The sequence below is a fragment of the Rhinatrema bivittatum genome, chromosome 4 (assembly GCF_901001135.1).
Source record: "Rhinatrema bivittatum chromosome 4, aRhiBiv1.1, whole genome shotgun sequence".
NCBI classification, from domain to species: domain Eukaryota; kingdom Metazoa; phylum Chordata; class Amphibia; order Gymnophiona; family Rhinatrematidae; genus Rhinatrema; species Rhinatrema bivittatum.
In genome coordinates, this window is record NC_042618.1 from 51,248,578 (window position 1) to 51,268,542 (window position 19,965).

The 19,965-nt window shown below is 41.8% G+C and overlaps 1 protein-coding gene across 2 annotated transcripts in view; it reads right to left on the reverse strand.

Moving 5' to 3' along the window:
• Positions 1-19,965, reverse strand: part of BRF1 (BRF1 RNA polymerase III transcription initiation factor subunit) — a 572,778-nt gene that overhangs the window by 503,792 nt on the left and 49,021 nt on the right. For both annotated transcript variants that reach the window (XM_029598099.1, XM_029598098.1), the window contains exon 2: positions 3,065-3,145. In XM_029598099.1, the coding sequence (XP_029453959.1) occupies positions 3,065-3,145 (81 nt within the window). The remainder of the gene's footprint in view (positions 1-3,064; positions 3,146-19,965) is intronic.

Consider the following 19,965-nt stretch of genomic DNA (forward strand, 5'->3'; position numbering starts at 1 on the left):
AATGTCCTGCTGTCATAGAAGAAACCCTGTTACAGGTAAGCAACTCTGCTTTCTCCTAGAACAAGCAAGATGGCAGTCCTCACAAACGGGTAAATACCAAGCTATAGGCTGCCTGCTGAAATAACAGGACCAACATCATCTAACCACGTACCAACAGGCACAACAACAGAAGTGCTGAGGGTGAGAATGGGAGGCAGCATGAACCAGATACTGGGCACTAGGTAGGGAGAGCTGGGTTTTTATGCTTGGAACAGATTACAAAGGACAGACTGGCCAAAGGTACTGTCATGTCGACCATCCTTGTCCAAACAGTAATGGGCGGCGAATATGTGCAGGAAGCTCCATGTCGCAGCCTTGCAGATCTCAGCAATGAGGACCGCACGAAAGTGCGCCACCGATGCTGCCATGGCCCTGAGTGTGCCTTGACGCGGCCTCCAAGCGGAAGGCCCACTTTCTCGCAGCAGGATATACAGTCCGCCAACCAGTTGGACAGGGTCTGCTTGCCTACCGCAATGCCAAGTCTGTTTTTATCAAAAGGAGACAGAGTTGCGTGGACTACCTATGGGCCGCTGTGCGTTCAAGATAATGACATCTTGCACCCTTGTCAGCACGGTTTTCGAAAGGGTCATTCTACAGAGACCCTATTGTTACCTACTTTTGATACGCTTTACCGTGGGTTTCACTCAAATATTGATTTCATATTGGGTTTTTTGGACATAGCAGCGTTTGACACTATAGATCACCAGATTCTAATTTCTGGCATTTCAGCAACAGTCTTGAAATGGTTTTCTTTTCTATCTAATAGATCACAACAAATCAATATCAATAATTAGTACTCAGATCATTATACAATTTCTTCTGGGGCACCGCAAGGATCAGCATTATCTCCAATTCTCTTTAATATCTATTTACTCCCTCTCTGCCATATTCTTTCAGCACTGAATATTCAATTCAAAATTTATGTAAAAGATATTCAGTTTTTTGTTCCCTACAGCAATTCTTGGTCATCCACTCTTTCTATGGTCACATTATATCTGAATACTATTAGCACTTGGCTCTCGCATAATAGGCTAAAACTAAATCCAGCTAAAACGGAACTGGTTTATGTTACTTCTATTTCTGAATCTACAATAGGTCCTCCATCTCATTTTATTTTCAATGGAATTTCTATTCCATTTCGAAATCAGGCATCTGGTCTAGGAACAACAATAAACTCCGATCTATCTATGAAAAATCATATATCTGCTCTTACCAAAAAATCTCTCTTTAAACTTCATCTTTTAAAAAGACTGTGTCCATTATTATTTTCTCGAGACTTCCGTACCGTTCTGCAAGCCCTGATTTTTTCAGGGTTGGATTACTGCAATGCACTTTACCTATGATTACCATATACTGCAATTCACCCATTACAATTAGTCCAAAACTCAGCAGCTCGTGTTCTTTCTGGTTCTTCCCGCAGAAATCATCATACCTATTCTCCAATCCCTTCATTGGCTTCCAGTAAAATTTAGAATACTCTCAAAATTTTATCCATTATTCATTCTCTTATTTACAATCCTGCTTTTACATGGCTTTGTACAACACTAAGAATATACAAACCAGTAAGACATTTGAAATCTTCATCAAAAAATGTGTTAGATCTACCTTTTGTAAAAATAGCTAGACTTGAGTTTACTCGCAAAAGAGTTTTATCAGTGGCAGCTCCTTTCCTTTGGAATTCCTTACCTGATTCTCTCCGTCTCATAACACATACCAAAGAGTTTAAGAAAGCATTAAAAACCTATCTATTTCAAAAAGCTTTTCAACATTTAATAAGACAATAAGTTCTCTATCCTCACTGATCCATATTTTTACCTTATATTGTTAGCTTTTTCCTTTGTCCCTTCTCCTTCCTTTCCTTGGTTTACCTAACTTTTGACTGCGGATATTATGGCACTTGAGTTATCGTTTTTTTTAGTTGATAATTGTTGTTACTTTGTTGATTGGTTATTTTTAGATTTTATTTTATTTATTGTTTTTATAAATTGTTTTAACTGTGAACAGTTTTGATCAAATATTATTTTTGTAAAAGCAGTATACATACGATTTTTAAATAAATAAATAAATAGAAAGCAAGAGCATGCTTGCAGTCTAGGCTGTGCAGAGCCCCTTCACCCTGGTGGGAATGGAGCCTCTGAAAGAAGGTGGGCAAAACGATGGACTGATTGACATGGAAATCAGTCACCACTTAGGCAGGAACTTAGGGCGAGTGTGTAGAAACATCCTGTCATGAAAGAATTTCGTATAGGGCGGATACGTCACTAGCACCTGAAGCTCACTGACCCTGCGAGCAGAGGTGACCACAAACAGGAAAATAACTTTCCAGGTGAGATGTTTAAGCTCGCAGGAGCACATAGGCTCGAAAGGAGGTTGCATGAGCTGTGCTAGTACCACATTGAGATCCCAGGACACAACAGGAGGACGCAGAAGGGGCTTTAGATTCAACCGGCCCCTCATGAAGCGGCCAACCAAGGGCTGCACAGAAACGGGTGCACTACTTACCCCCTGGTGATGCACGATGATGGCACTCAGGTGGATGCGGGATCGAGGTGGTCTGTAGCCCAGACTCCAAGAGGAACCACAAATAGACTAGCAGACGCTGAGTGGGGCACGAGAAAGGGTCTAGGCCCTTTGCCTCACACCAGACGGCGAACCTTTTCCACTTCAACCAATAAGACTTCCTGGTGGAAGCCTTTCGGGAAGCCACCAGTACCTGCAATATACTCTACTCATGCGCCAACTCATGTGGGTATGGGCGCACGCGCTCTGTATTAAAATTAGCCTGAAATTGTTAAAATGTGTGTGTATGTGTGTATGTATATATATATATATATATATATATATATATATATATCTTTTATCGATATGTTTTGATAAGAATATTGTCTAGAAGTTTTTTTAAATTTCAGCATACAATAAGACATCTGACAGTTTAAAAAAAAAATCAGATGTATCTGTCTGAAATAGCAACACCACACTCTCGCACATAAGAACATGAATCAAGAGTAAATATTTTAACAAGTACCGTTTTGGAGGGTCTGTGCTCGAGATTCCTTTCCCATACTAGTATGAAACCCACCGCCAAGTGATGGTGTTTTACCGGAACCTGTATAAAAATCAAACAAAAAATAAAGATTAACTGCTGATGTGCCGTTTGTACTCCTAATACACATTATTTAGCTGAGAAACCCATTATCCCTTTTTAAAGGGCATAGTAACAACCCAGCCTGGGATTATTAGGGCAACATGTTAAACACAAACAGCTCATCTATTCTCTAGTAGGGCCTCCTAGTCGAATATTAATACACTCTCCGTGTGCACAGATTTGGAAAGGTATTCAATCCACAATCCAAACAAAAAAAAAAAAAATACAGCTAGCCCAAATGATTCATATACCCAAAGTCTGCTGAGTCTTACATGCCTTTCCTTCCTAGAAAAATTAGTGTGGTAGCCATGTTAGAGTGCACGGAAATCAAGATCAATCATAAAAAAATTATATACAGCAATGCATTTTTTTTTGACTAATTTAATACATTGCTTGACCAGTTTTACAATAAAAAAAAAGATATTGCCTTATTTATCTTTTATTTGTTGACTTATTTCCAAGCTTCCTAGGAAGCAGAGAGATTGATGAAACAGGAAGAGAGAGGAAGGGAAGATAAGAACAGAGAACACCATACTAACCAGAAAACCACCAAGAGCTGAAGTACAGGGAACCTACAGCTGCAAACTCTAAACATGAGAGCAAGGCAAAACCTGAATGGAAATTTCAGCCCAGAAAGGTCTGATGCCATGAGCTGGTTTAACCAGAGCAGGGGCCCAAATTTGGTCCTAAAGGCCACAACCCAGTTGGATTTTCAGAAGTCCAACAATGAGTATGCATGAGGAATATTTACATACAGAGATATTGTACGAAAACAGATCTCATGTATCTTCATTATGAAAATCCTGAAAAATAAACTAGTTTGAGGCCTTCAAGAACCAGATTTTGGGACCTCTGAACTAGAGAAACTACAGTCTATTAGCAAGTGCTCAGCAAACAATAAGCCTGATTTTGTTTTGGATTCCTTTTTTATTTTATTTTTATTTATTTAACCTTCCCCACCCCACATTCCAGGTTGTTGTCCTGATAAACTCCATTTCTGAGAGACAATATCAGGGTCTGTTTGTTTACCCCAGAAAAGGAGAAAAACACACTATCATAGGTCTCTAGGAACTTGACTAGCCTTTAGTGTGCTACATCTGATTGTAATGAACATAAGAAGCCACACTGGATCAGACTGAGGGTCCATCAAGCCCAGCATCCTGTTTCCAACAGTGACTAATCCAGATTACAATCATCTGGCAAGTACCCAAACATTAAATAGATCCCATGCTACTAATGCCAGTAATAGCAGTGGCTGTTCCTTATGTCAACTTGATTAATAGCAGTTTATGGACTTCACCTCCAGGAACTTATTCAAACCTTTTTTTAAACCCAACTACACTAACTGCAGCACTCAGCCAATGATTTCAATGTAATATCAACTATGACACCTAGATCTTTTTCCTGGGTGGTAACTCTTAAAATGGAACCTAACATCGTGTAGCTAGAGTATGGATTATTTTTCTCTATATATGTATCGCCTTGCACTTGTCTGCATTCTATTTCTTTGGCCATTTGGACACCCAATCTTCCAGGCTCGCAAGGTCCTCCTGCAATTTATCACAAACAGCATATTCTTTAACTACTCTGAATAATTGTGTGTCATCTACAAATTTGATCACCTCGCTTGTTGTATCCCTTTTCCAGATCATTTATAAATATATTGAAAAGCACCAGTCTAAGACATAACCCTGAGGCACTCCACCTTATCTTTTTCCACTTACAAAATTGACCATTTAATCCTACTCTGTTTCCTGTTTTAACAGAGTAGGATTAAATGGTCAATTTTCTCAGTGGTAAAAGTGCAAGGCCAAAATCCAAAAATCCATATTGGCTGCTGATGTGCAATGCCTCCAATTCCAAGTGTGAATAAGAAAACCTAATGACAGGTGCTGTACTCAAAGAAACTGAAAGAGCACCTGGTGCTCTAAAGAGGGGGGGGGGGAAAAAAACAGTGCTGGCCAGAAAGGAAAATTTGGAACGGCTGGTGAGCATATTAAGTTTGAGAAAGATGGAACAACTACTACAAGTGTTAACTGAAGGGCAACTACAGACTGTAGAATAAAGGTAAAGGAACCAACAAGAAAGAATGGAGTAGCAATAAAACTTTCATCTCTCAGCTGGCCCAAACAGTCCAATACCCTGAAAACAAAAAGGACTCTGGCCTCACCAGTATTAACAAAAGATCTCTTCAGGAAAAACCCCATACGGTTTTCTTATCAATATTGAAAGAACCTCATTAACCACAGGTTGGCCCAAGGAGACCTGGACTACATATTTTACTACGGCACCCATTGGGGAGAGCTAGACAGTAAACCCAGATGGACTAACAGATACACCAGATGAAGAACGATCCTTTAACGCAGTGGTTCTCAGCCTCTTTTCTATTGGGACACACCTGGCAGATAATGCTTACAGGCGTAACACACTGAACACTTGACCATCACAGGGCTAAATGTAAACTTATACTCTGCATCCACAGGAACCTGCCCCTCCCCAAACAATGGATGCAGAGCTGAACTAGGATATTTCAAATACAACTTGCTATATAAAAAGAAAAGATATTCTGATTCTGGTGCCACCTCAATAAAAGAAACACAAACTCCCTTACTACCAAGGTGCATTGTCAATTACAACAACTGAAAAAACAAAACCACTCAACAATCCTTCCATACTACTGCAACGCTAATTCCAGGAACTCAAACAGCAATAGCTCTTCCTATAAAAAGGCAGCAGTACAGCACCAATGCATGTCCTATTGAGAATGAGAAAGCGCAAAGAAGACTGATACAAATCCCTACCTTCTAGTAAAATACCTCACCTCAATCACACAAAGATCTGACCTTCACCAAATACAGAATAAGAGACCATAAACAACAAGTGTGGAGACAAATGAATGGAAACCTCAAAAAGCCACTCTGTATGCAGTGCAAAATTGGAGAACTAGAAACAGAAATACATATCCTTGTACACTAAGCAAAGTACAAAGAGAGAAGAAATGCAGATTCCCAAAACTGACATATTATGGTTCTTGCACCCCATCACTCCCCTTCCATGCCTCCATCATCCTCACTTTCCCAATTACTGCCTTTCAATCATCCACTGGCACTTATATCCCTGCCCAGCATTCCTGACCCCTCACATCCTCTTCCCTGTGCTCCCTCTCTCCCCTGCTTGACTCTCATCCCATCTCCCTGCCTGCCCAGTTACCCTGACCCCTGTTTCCCACCCCTTCCTGCTCAGCAGCCCCCTCACTCCTGCTCCATTCCACTTCATCTTCCCAGCATCCCCCCATCCTCCTTTCCCCCACCCTCCACAGGGTGAAGAGATCAGCAGCAGCTTCATTCCCAGACTCAGCAGGGGAAGATAAAGTTTGCGTCCCATCAGACCAAGAACAGCAGGAGCTGACAATGTCTCACTCTAATCTGGGTGAAAGAGGAAACAGCCTCCCACTGGGCCAGAATAGGAAAAAACTCATGCCTTTACTGGGGACCTCTTTTCAAGAAAGAGGGAGCCCCCAAACCTGTGATTGGCCAAACCAGCCTGATGCCTACATCAAGGGGATAGGAAAGTCTACCAAGTGGAGTTCGGCTACCCACTGCAGAAGACTCCCAGAGCTGATATGAAGGAGCACACCCAGAACACAGCTTTCCACAGGAAGAGGAACTGCCCCAGCCAAACATACTGTCCCAGAAAACATCCCAAACTAAAAGAGAGTTTGCTGTCTGAGCAGATTGCTTGTAGCTTCTGAAACAACCCCCCTAACCAGAAATGGTGTTGGTTGGGGCAGTGGGGAAATGAGGAGCTTCTGATAAAACACCCTTAACTGGCCTCTCAACTTTGGACCCTAAACTTCCAGGACCACTTCAAAAGGCAGTTCTTGAGAGGATAAAACTGTACAACAAAGCTAAGATTGCCATGGCAGCCACCGTTCTGTGTGGGAACTCCCGAGAAGAACAGGCATAAACTGTGGCCCAATCTTGAACTAGCCTTGACCAGGTCAAAGGTGGAGTCTGACCAAACAGAGTTCACAGCAGCACGTGTGTCTACCATGCTTGACTCATCAGCTGTGAATCTGTCCAGGAGCTGTTGGTCCCCATGTAGGGAGGTTAAGGACCTCCCCACTCTGTACATCGTTATCTGTGGGCAAGGTCACTATGGTCTCCTCCGAGGGATGCTGTACCCAAATGCAGGAGTACTGAAGAATGCAGATAGCAACCTGGGGACTGAAACTAGAGAAAAAAAATAAGAAAGATTGTTTAAGCTGAAATGCAATCTTTCTATCATGGGGGTCCCTGAACATTTTGTTTTTTTCCACAGACTGTGGCCTTAAAGATGAGGACAACTGCCCATCTCCTCCTCCCCAGTGAACCAATAGTCAATCCTTTTCTTCCCTGAGAAGAAAATATAGATCCCTTAAAGTCTTAGTCACCTTAAGGCTGAAATCAGTGTCTCACTGAGGAAATCCTGACTCCAACAATCGGATACAGCTAAAAAAAAAACAGTCGAAGAAGGGGGGAAGCTACAAGAACTCAGGAATATGGGATCCCCTATAGATTGTCTCCTATTTCTCATCCAAGAGCTGAAGGAGGTCTTGTCCCTGAATTAAGGGTCACTGCTCCTATCTCCTGAACAGCTTTCCCCACTGAGGCATTACTTCCCCCTTCTGAGGCGGCACTCTCTTGGCCTGTCAATTTCCTAGGACTGTCCCAGCTAGAGGAGTGCTCTAGCTCTCCAAACATGGCCAACTTGAGGATCTTCCAATCTGGGAACATGAATAATGGCTGGGAAGTGCTCAAGAAGGAATCCAAAAGGTGCTACCCAAGCAGAAACACCCTGGATTGATTGGTTTATTTATTTATTTTTAAACAGGCTGCAGTCATCTTCACCTCCACCAGCCTAATTTGAGCTTTAAAACCCTTCTGGGGTAGAGGTGTAAAGAACTAGTTCTATAATCTGTTTCCTCGATTGCTCCTATAGCAGAAAGGGCAAGAGAGATTAATTCCAACATGCCTGGAGGTCATTTGCAGCATAACTCTGTAGCAAACTGGAACAGTGCAGACACTGCCATGCCCGAGGGTAAACCTGTAAACCTCATGGAACTTCTCCATTTGACTATCAGAGGGAAGAGAGAGATAGAGCGTTTGGCTTGCTTGACTTATTTATATAATTATCTTTTTTTTTTTGGCTGAAAACAGCAGTGAAACAACTGCTAATACTTACATGTTCACCATAGCACTTCCTTCCACCATAGGGTCCAAGGCTTAAATTGGGGAAACCACCTAGATCTGCATTTGGAAGGAAGCCAACCTTCCGAGGATCACACCCCGATACTTGCCTGCTTGCAAGCCAGGCAGAATGCACCAGCTGACATACTGAGCCACTGTGACTTACCTGTGGTGCCTCAGCTCCCTTCTCCCCCACCCCCCTCCCCACAACCACCACAGAGAAACTGGAAGCCAGCACAGGGAGTAAGGGAAAGGAGAGGATGATTATCTCCGACCCCATGACTGACTGAGTCCAAACCTGGCACAGCACCTCAGAAGACCAGGAGCCAGTCCAGGAAAGGCTGTGCTGTAAGCTCTCTCCATTTTAGGAACCCGCTCTAGCAGAGAAATCAACTTGAGCCCTGCTGCCGGAGCCACCAAAGGAAACAGTCACAGGGGCCATCTGATGCTTGGCCCATTCATGTTTGAACTCTGACCTCAGTTGAGTCTATTCCCAAGGGAGAATTAGTCCCACAGGACCATCACCTGGAATAACCCAAGAACTCCGCTTATGCTCATCCAGGATCCTGATTCTAAAAGCCTTCCCAGAACCGCCTACTTCTAGCTGTAGCTGAAAAGCAGCAATAGATATTTAAAGAGATAGTGAAGTCAACTTTAAGCTTTTTTTCTGTGTCCAACTGCTGACAGGAGGTAAATACTGAAACTTCAGAAGGCAGGAGAAGCCCGAGAGGAGACCTTGGGGATACCAAGGGAAAAAAAACTTTAAAAGGGAAAAGGGAATAGCATAAAAATGAGACCCTTAAATGTACATTTAAAGGGTGCAACAAATAGAATAATCAGGATGCAAAGAAACTTGGAAAATTGCTTCCCTGTTTTGCTAAGAAATTATTTACAATACAATACCAAATTGCTAAGGAGAACTATAGTGGGAGAAATTTGTGAAGTTACTTGTTCCTCAGGCATTCTGAAAGGCACTGTCATTTACCTCTAGCCTTTGCCAAGGGGATGCATTTAGGCATTAACAAAATGCAGGAATAAATCCTGGCAAGATTCTATAGGCCACAGATCTACAAGAAGGCAGAAAACTTCAAATAAGTCATACCCATGCCTAACATGCCAGATAGCTCTAAAATTCACTCCAATGGTCCCTTAATACTTGTTCCAGTTACAAGAACTGCCTTCAAACATGTACACAGAAATTTAGTGGAAAAATCTACAAGAGGGTACCAATACATCCTGGTCCTCCTGAACTATACTACCCATTACCTCAAAGCTGTCCCGCTTCAAAATGAGGTCAAAAACTTGCAACAAGCTCTCCTAGATCTCTTTTAATAGGGGTGTTTGCCAAAGGATTAAAAATCAAAGCACCCCATTCATTTCTAGGATGATGAAAGAGGTATATTTATTTATTTAGGGATTTTTATATACCGCAGTACGTAAGGATGTACATCACCGCGGTTTACATTTAACAATAACTTAGCAACAGGCTTTACAATTGACATTATTAATAAGTATTAAATAGAATTAATTACAAATAACAGGATTGACGGAAAACAGGCTGTACAGACCGTGGACCATCCATTAGTGTTTAACATACAAAAATGAAATTGAAGTAACTAAAAAACATTTACGAACCAACACTAAAACCATAGAGCATATAATACAATAACGGTGCTGAGAGGGAATACAAGTTCTATATTGAACAGAGGATAATTCTATTATATAAAACCAATTAAAATATCATAATAGGGGATAGAGCGGGCAAATGGGAGAGGAAGAATTTTGGGGAGGGATAGTGGGTAGGAGGGACAAGGAGCAGGGGGATAAAAGGAGGTTGCAAATTGAATGGCATTTCAGTTTAATTGGATATCATTGTGTGAAAGCTAGTTCAAATAACCACATTTTGAGGCCTTGTTTGAATTTCTTATGGCAGGGTTCCAGACGCAGGTCAGTGGGCATCTTGTTCCATATATACCCTAGGATTCTCCTCTTTTGAACTTCTCTTAGAGAAAAACACTCAAGGGCATTTAGATGTTGCTTGAGAGGCACAATCTCGCCTCGGGTTAAGTTTAGTACTCCATGTCATCTAAAATCTGGCACAGTTAAAATGAGTAGGTGATATCAACCAAGAGCACCTAAAAAAGGACCAAGAAAGCTCAATACAATCACACTGCGATAATCTGATCCTTCAAAGTAGATAAAAGGGTTCAGGTTTTATTCCCCCCTCCTCTGAGATCAAGTTCCTGGCCAGGTGGGAAAGTCATTATGAAGTACTAGAGTAAACAGATGTGTGATGGTCCGTCTGCCAGAAGGTGAACTTAAAACCAGAGTGGCCAGCACACTGGGAAGGCGAGTCAGACTGGTTCCCTGTGGAACAGCAACAGAGCATTTTCTACTTGTGACTGCCATCTTCCCCTCAGATTGAGCCCTTGGTTGCAGGTGGCTGGCAGGATTTAGGTAGTAGGCCCTGAAACCTATTACCAAAGCCCAGTCAGGTGTAAGAAATCCATACACGCTCCATAGAAGTGAAACAAAAGCTTAAGAATCCCCGAAATCCAGGGAGATGCCATATCCCAAGAAGAAAGAAACTCATTCCAGATGGGAGCACTTGAAGTGTCTGAAAGCAATTACTGCTTCTTCTGTTGGTCCCAAACTACTGATTTTACAGATTTCCAGAAATTAAATGAGGAATTTAAAACGTAATGCATATCCCATCCCTCAAGAAGTTGAGCCAATTGAGAGGCTAGAGAAGACCTAGTTACGTTCACATTAGAACTAGTTAATAGCTACTGGAAGGAACTTTTTATTCCCATTTCCAAAAGAAATAATGATTTTTCCACTCTAGATGGTTTATTTCAGGTTTATTATTTTTCCGTTTGGCTCACATAGGGTGGCTGGAGTCTCAAAAGCTAACGAACTGTCTATTAAAGTCCCATAAAAATTACATAGCCAGGTAAGGTAAGGATGTACAGACCCGATTGAGACAGTCATATAAAATATCTACAGGAAGTCCCATACACTCTTGAGAGAGCCACAAATATTGTTTTTTTTCCCCCTAGGGTACACTTATTAGGTTTAACCAATATCTAGAATATTCGCCAAGAGGCACTCACTACCAAACAAGAAAACAAATTATATCAATAATTAGCTGAACCGCTAATTAAATTGCTACAAAAAGGGAGGCCTCCCTGGTCCAGGGTTCTACAAAGAGCTTTATGAGGACTGACTGCTCCAAACCAGTCTAAAGCAAACCCAATTGATAGTACATTCATGTACATACAGATGCCTCTCCAATGTGAGACTAGAGGCTATACCAATAGAAATATGAAAAACCACCACCCAAAAGCATACATGAGCCAAAAACTAGTCTCCAGAGAAACCAGGATGCATGATATAAAGTGGGCCTTGGAAACTTGAAGTACCTTTTACTAGGAAAATAGCTTGTACTTTTTAATGAATCACACACCCATGAAGTGAATTAACAAAAACACAGAAACTCTAGGGCAATGCAGTAGTTTCTAGACCTACAACCCTTCCCTTTCAAATTAGATCCCTGACTCAGAAATGTCCTCCCAGAATATGAACACTTACTTCCTTTTCCTGGGAAAAGGAAGTATCAGGACAAGCTCTCAAACTCAGGGCTTTGAGATCTCAGGGAGGGTTGTACAAACAAGTCTCTGTTCCTCTTGAAAAAAGCAGGACAGGACAAACTTGTAAGCTAATGCTAAAAACCCCACCTAGTGCAAATGTTTGACAGACCAGAAGTCTGCTGAGTACATACTTTTCCTGCCCAGAGAAAAACCAGCAGTAATGAACAGAAGGCAAGGAGAGGCTGCTAACAGAGAGGATCCTACTGGTCAGAGGAACAGCCACAAGGAAAGGGAAGCTATTGCTATAAACTCAACCTGGGAGCAAGGTATAAGCCAGAATTATTGGCTCCTGGGTAGGTGCCATTAGCTGGTTTAACTGGACAACAGCAGTAACTGAATGGTTGTTTCTGTTAGTAATAGCTCAGATATTACTAGTCCCATACCATAACCAAATCAGGCCCAGGTTGTCTCCTCAATAAACCCAGTCTCTGCTTGCTTACCCAGAAAAGAGAAAAAAATGCACCATCATGAGTCCCGCATGCTCAGCCAGCCATCCGTACACAATACTTCCATCACACTAAAGTGCAACTTGCATCTTTATTAATAATGTTTCTCTTTTTCTTCTAGCTTCATCTACCCATTAGATGTTGAGGGGAGGTGCAAAGAATGGTCACAAGCTGATGTTGCATCACCTCATCTTTGTGATCATCTGCCCATATACTCCCGGTCCTTGAGTGCCACAAACAGGCCAGGTTTTCAGGATATCTACCATGAATATGCATGAGAAAGATTTGCATGCACTGCCTCCATTATATGCAAATCTATCTCATGCATATTCATTGTGGATATCCTGAAAACCTGGCCTGGTTGTGGCACTCGAGGACTGGAGTTCTCCATCACTGTTCTAGATGTCCTCAACCTTTTTGCTGCTGCATATAAGCTTCCAGGGTAGTTTATTTCAGGACATTCTTAAAAGATGGCCAAACTACATAATTTATTGTAATCCAATATATTGTGGGACAATATAATCACTCCTACTGGCATTCTTAGGCTTCTCATTTCTGTTGATAATTTCTGTTCACAAGTTAAACTTAAAATCCACATTTGACACTGAAAACAATGCAGGTATAAAGAAAGCCTTGATGAGGATGGCTTTTGCACTTAGATATCTATTAATTTAAAGCAAGGGTGCCCAGCTGGTGTAGTACTTCTGTTTTTACATATCTTTAGGAACTTTTGTTTTCAGTTTTATTTTATTTTCCTTGGGAATTTCAGTGTATTATAATCAAACAAAATCGGGGGGGGGGGGGGGGGGAGTAAAAAAAAAAATCGTCTCCTCCCCCTCCCCCCACCAATGATTTTTCTCCTGTTTCTGTTTATTATAAAAAAAAACACTAACATTCTTGGGAAAAATAAAGATAAAAACTGAAAAAAGTCCCTACACATCTTACACTGAATTCACTATCATCTTCTATTATGGTCACTTCCAGATACTTACATTTGTTTAAATTGTGCACTATTTATCATTAAATACAACTTTTCCTTTTGTCTTATTACATTTTAGTGAATGATATGCAATAAAAGTGCTTAGGTTTTTGCTTTTGTCTGTCAAAGGTGACTGGACATAAGTGAAAGTGTTGAGCACTGGAGGAGCGCAGGCGAGGAAAGGAGCCTAGATGCAGGAAGCCTGGGCTTTTCTGCTGCCCCACCTGCTAAAGTAAAGCAGCAGTGGCCAAAAAAACGAGGCTACAGGAGGGCCTGGGCTCAGGCCCAGCCCTCACCTCCACATAAGAGACCTGCAGCAGCCCAAAGAATGAGACTACAGAAGACATCCTCTCCCCCAACACAAACGTAAAGCGGCAGGGGCTGAAAAGTAGCATTGGCGGGGTGGGGAGAGAGATGGGAAGTGTGCCAATTCCCCCTCCCCCCCACCTACCTGCGTCCTCTCAAGCATCCCTCCCCAGCAATACATCTACACACTCTTCTCCAACCCATCCCCCTCCCAGCACAGAACAACCGGAAGGCACACACACGGAGGATATGTGGGTCAGAGAATAACACCACACACACACACGCACACTGACGTTGCCATTCAATTCTACACTTGTTCCAATACTAATTCTCATGTTACAGTCTTTATATTGTGCACTGAACTTGCTGTTCCTTTGCCACTAATAGAGCTAGGTCACCTGCAAAAAGTAATTCGTTGATGGCATTTCCTACAAGGGGTTTGCTTTTTTATAGATATCAAAATAATGAAGAGCCAAAGTGACAGAACATAACCTTCGTGCACTCAATGTCATATGGAAAAAAAAAAAATCCGCAAAATACTTATCTTAGTCCGCTCAATGCTACAGCTAAACCTTGTATAAATTCTGGCACTACTCCTCAGAAAATAAAAAAGGTCATGGGATAGAAGGTGATACCCTATTGCAGACTGATAACCAGTTAATAAAACAGGAACCAGAGTAGGATTAAACAGTTTCCTAATGAAGAAAGGTAAATAGTGGAGTGCCCCAGGAATCCATACTGGGACCTGTTCTGTTTTACATATTCAAAAATGATCTGGAAAATGGAGCCATGTGCGAGGTGATCAAATCTGCAGATGACAGAAAAGTTCAAAGTTGTCAGAACATGAGCAGATTGTAAAAAAAAAAAAAAAAAACAAAAAAAACTGCAGAAGGATCTTGCAAGACTAGGGAACTAGGCATCTAAAGGGCAGATGAAATTTAATGTGAACAAGTACAAAGTGTTGCACATAAGGAAAAATAATCCTAACCAAAAGGAACATGATGCTGGACAACACATTGAAATCACCATGGACAACATATAGAAATCCTCTTCTCAGTCAAAAAAGTAAACAGGGAGTTGGAATTATTTGGAAAATAATAGAGAAGGAAAAAAAAAAAAAAAAAGAATGCTATATTGCTTCTGAATCGACTTATGGGTGATATCACAACTTCAGTACTGTGGGCAGCTCTGGTCACCCCATCTCAAAAGATACAGCAGAACATGGGAGGCCCCCAGCACGAATGTGTGGGGCGCCATAAATAGCTGGGTGCCTGATGCACCCGTGAGGGCAGCCACCCCCACCGTGCCGATGGCCTACCTCCGGTCAGAGGATGGAAGGGTCTAGCCCCAAGGGGTGCCCAGAATAGAGTCTGCATTGTGTTGCCGGCACCGCAGGATGCTGCGGCACAGTGGCACTGCCCATGGAGTCACACCTGGCTGACTGGCCCAGCGTTGCAAGCAGCAACATCATCGAGACGTACCCCGACGCCATGACACCTGATTGGCCGGGCAGTGCAATGTGATGTTGGAGGGGGGTGGGCAGCCGGCAGGCACTTTAAATCCCGCCGGCTCCCCATGGCTGGCTCTTCCTCCTCGACTTAGACTGGAGCTGTTTCCCCAACCATTCCCTCACTTGCATAGATAGAGTCATTTATTAGATAGCTGGGTTTACACCTATCTGTTATTTGTCACGGTGGCGGCAACAGAGTCCAGGGGACCATTTGTAAATGCACAGGCATTAGAATTAAACTGGGAGGTGCTAATATGTACCATGGGGCGGGGCTCCGGCAAGGCTTGCTTGTAGTGGCAGGGCCAAGATCCCCTCCGGCAGATGGGCTCCGGCATGTGGATTGCTTTGTGGTGGCCCAAGCTGGGGAGCCCATCCAGTGCTTGGCGGTCACGACGCCTGTTCTGGTGATGTAGTCAAGGCATCTGGAGGACAGCAGCCAAGTAGACTTGGGAAAGCCACTGTTTATCCCCGACAGTGGACAAGAAATGGACCTATTCTTTGGTATCTACTAGGCACATGTGACCCAGATTGGCCATGGTCAGAGACAGGACACTGGTCTCCTCTTTGGTTTATCTCAGCATGGTACTTGTGTTCTTATAAAGCTCAGCGACTCCACAATTTGCCAGGCTCCACTCGTCAAAACAGGTACAATATAGGAGAAACCTTTCTGAAAATGAACCATACAGTTTCTAAAATAATAAACTCCAAAATAAAAAATTAGAGGCAGTTATTCATAATCACCAATATAAAAAAAAACTTCTGCTTCTACAGATGAGACTATTTTGACAAGCACAGTAAGCCAGATGCAGGTACACAGATGGGCCGAAAATCCAGTATGTATATGTACATGCATACATACACCTATCTATATCTATATCTTTGATAACTGCATTAATCCATATGCAATGAATCTTCCCTCTAAGTCTCCCCTCGACAAAGGAGCTCTGTTTCACTTTATTCAGGCTTCTTCAGGAGGCAGAGACATTGACTGTATGAGAAGGCAGAGACATTGACTGTATGAGAAGGACCATTCTCTCTAAACATAAACAAACAGCATACATTTCAATCTCTATCATACTAATTTTTAAAGCTCTCAATAAAATTCAGATAAATCCTACCTGCTGCTACAATACTGAATCTTGGGCAAATGACCAAGAAATATTCATACCCTTGTAGATATCTTTATGTGCAATGACATATAGGGCTAGGAGGACTAGCCTAGTGGTTAGAGCAGTGGACTATGAACCAGGAGACCAGGGTTTGAGTCCTGCTGTTGCTCCTTGTGACCTTGGACACCTCTGCACTTTACCCTCAATTGCCTCAGGTACAAAAATTAGATTGTAAGCCCACAGGGGATAGAGAAATACCTACAGTACCAGTTTACATTCAGATGTGATATCCTGATTGAGATCGAATGTTGGTATATAAAAATAATAAATAAATAAATAAATAAAACCTACAACAGTATCAAATAATCAGCAAAATGTTTATAATAAAATAATTCACAAAACGTAAACGTTAAAAATGCATAACGAACTCATTATCAAAGAGAAAGGCTTTAACAATACTACTGCAACCGCAAGTCTAACAGCAACAAATTTTGAAAACAGAGGACTGGACCATTAAATGGAAGTCTTTCTAGTGCAAGACTTTTGATGTTGAAGTTTCAAGAAAGAAGGATACAGAATCACCTCAAATTTTTTGAATATTAAAATATTTTCTAATATTGCTTTTTAATGATGTTATTTTAAATTGATCAAGTTTTAGATAAAATTGTGATTGAACTCTGAACAAATCAGGATTGAATACAATTTATAACTTGGAATAGTACTATCATTAGTGTACTAATTTTGTTTTGTTTTTCACTCTGTCGCTGGAAGAGACAATCTGAAGAGAAAGGAGACAAAGATAAAGGTGGCATGTTTGACTAGGAGGGAGCAGAGATGAAGGGCTTTGACAAGCAGACCTGTGCCAGACAGTACATGTGCTTGAGAGTAGGAAGAGACTGCAAGAAGCCTGAGAGGGAGGGAAATAGCTATGAGGGCAAATGAGAACAGAACTATAAAGGAGGAGGAATGCTTTGCAGTCTAGGTCCCCAGTGCTCACCAACACAGAACATTCCTTTCCCGTACTTTACCTGCCGCAGCAGACTTCAATAATAATACACTAAGTTCTATAGTATGTAATTATTACTTTCTTTTATCCATAGGAAAGAAAAATAGTTTAAGCATACCCACTAACTGCTGACAGATGATTACAATGGTTGCTCTGCAGCGCTATTACTAAGCTTCCAATAACTCATTTTTCAAAATAAAATAAAGTCCAGTTACTAACCCACACTCTCCAGCAAAACACACAACTAGCCCCACTAAGGCTCTGCACAGACTTCTAACTAAGACCTCTGGAAAGGTCACCTTTGTTTGCAAAGAAGGAGAAAGTTCTATTTAAATTTGCAATGAGCTTATTTAGGCCTGTCATAACAGATTCACAGTAAAGTGCACAGTTCTACTATGATCACCAGCCTTGGCTTTACAGGGCATAGAGAATATTTATAGGAAATTGCACTATTCATTTTGTTTAATTTAAAGTCCCAGGCAGGTGACAGTTTTGCATGGCTGCTCTCAATGCAAAAAAAAAAAAAAAAAGCCACATGAAAACTGACTGCACATAACCAAAGCATTTCATTGCTTTTTAAATAAAACCTTGTAATTGTGAATGTGTCTTCAATTTATGATATAATCTCAAAGTACTTAACCTTGCAATATATGGTACCGATATTCAAAACACTGTCTTAAAAACATTTCAGCTCATGCTATTAAAAGAAACTTGAAAATAATCAGACAAAAACAGTAATGAACTATCCTTTGCTTCTACTGATGCTCTAAACAAATTCCTTACATCTATCATTTTGAGACCTACATCTAAACTGATGCTTTCTGCAGCTGCCAAGATTTTCAGCATAATCAAGAATCAATCTGTTACTAACAATAAGGAAGCAATTAAAAAGGGCTATTCCAAAAGTGTAATGCAACACTGCCCTCTTGAGGTTTTCACATGAAACACAGGCACCCTTTTTTCACAAATGTGTTTATTACATTCACATTCCCCTTTGCATTGGATCTCTGGAGATGTCACTTGATAAAACAAATCTTCAAGCTGTTTATTAGAGGTTTTCCCATGTTTAGCAGTTCATATCTGTTCAGTTTACTGGTTAAAAAAGAAATCAGTATTTTAGGGCCCGTGGTTCAGCAATAGTACTGTATATTATACTGTGAAAGGCCCAGGTTCATCAACTCCCAGGGATGGCTTCTGTTAGGGCAGCGGCCACACTTAGGCTGCGAAAGTACTGGGTCTCATACTGAGCTGTAATCTGTGGCTCCTTGCCAGCATCTTCAGTTTTCTGTGGAATTACATTTATTTTTGTATGGCCGATTCTGTCTTCCACTTTGAGCATATTCATGGAAAAGCAGAGACTTAATAGCCAAGATACATGAGGGTTATAAAATAAGGAAGGGGCACTAGGGGGAACCCTGGACAGTTGTGAAGACAAGCTTATGGAATCAACCAATTTAGGTTGAAAACCCAAAGTAGGAGGAAACCAACAGGCCAAAAAATAAAAACGTCATTAAATTAAATATCAAGTCCCAGTATCTATAAACACCTTCTCATTGCTTGTTGAGACCAGGTGATTCTATTGAATTTTTTAATTTTCTCTCTGGCTCCACTGTCACTCATTGCATGGCTTTATCCAGATATCCATACGTCTCATTAAGCTGCACAGAGACTTCACATCCATGGAGGCGAAGGGCTTTCATTTTTTCAAGACAAATACTATTCACTAATCAAGGCTCAGACAGCTAGGCTGAAAGCAGAGTTGCTTACCTGTAACAGGTATTCTTCTAGGACAGCATGTTGTTAGTCCTCATACATAGGTGACATCATCGGATGGAGCCCAGCACAGAAAACTTATGTCAAAGTTTCCAGAACTTTGACTAGACACACTGAGCATACCCAGCATGCCCTAATCCATGCAGGGTCCCTCTTCAGTCTCATAACATAGAATTACGATAAAAATAAACAATAGGAGAAACCCAACTCCGTGGGGTGGCGGGTGGGTTTTGTGAGGACTAACATCCTGCTGCCTAGGAGACCACCTGTTACAGGTAAGCAACTCTGCTTTCTCCTAGGATAAGCAGGATGGGAGTCCTCACACATGGGTGAATCCCTAGTTACAGACTGCTCCTCAACACAAAAGGGAACCAACAAGCACCAACCAGGTACCAGAGGGGGAGACAGCCTGAACCCAAACTATGGGCCCTAGGTAGGCAGAATTGGGTTCTACACTTCAAACAGGTTCCAGAGGTGCAGCAGGAAAGGATCCTGTAGCAAGGACCTACTCTCCAGATGGTGCATTGTCCTTTCGCACCAAGGATGTGTCTCAAAGGCCTAGTGCCCAGGAGGGAAGGGTTAGGTTGGCGGTCATAGTTAGTGATTTGATTATTAGGAATGTAGACAGCTGGGTGGCTGGTGGGCATGAGGATCGCCTGGTAACATGCCTACCTGGTGCGAAGGTCGCAGACCTCACGCTTCACCTAGATAAGATTTTAGACAGTGCTGGGAAGGAGCCGGCTGTTGTGGTACTTGTGGGCACCAACAACATAG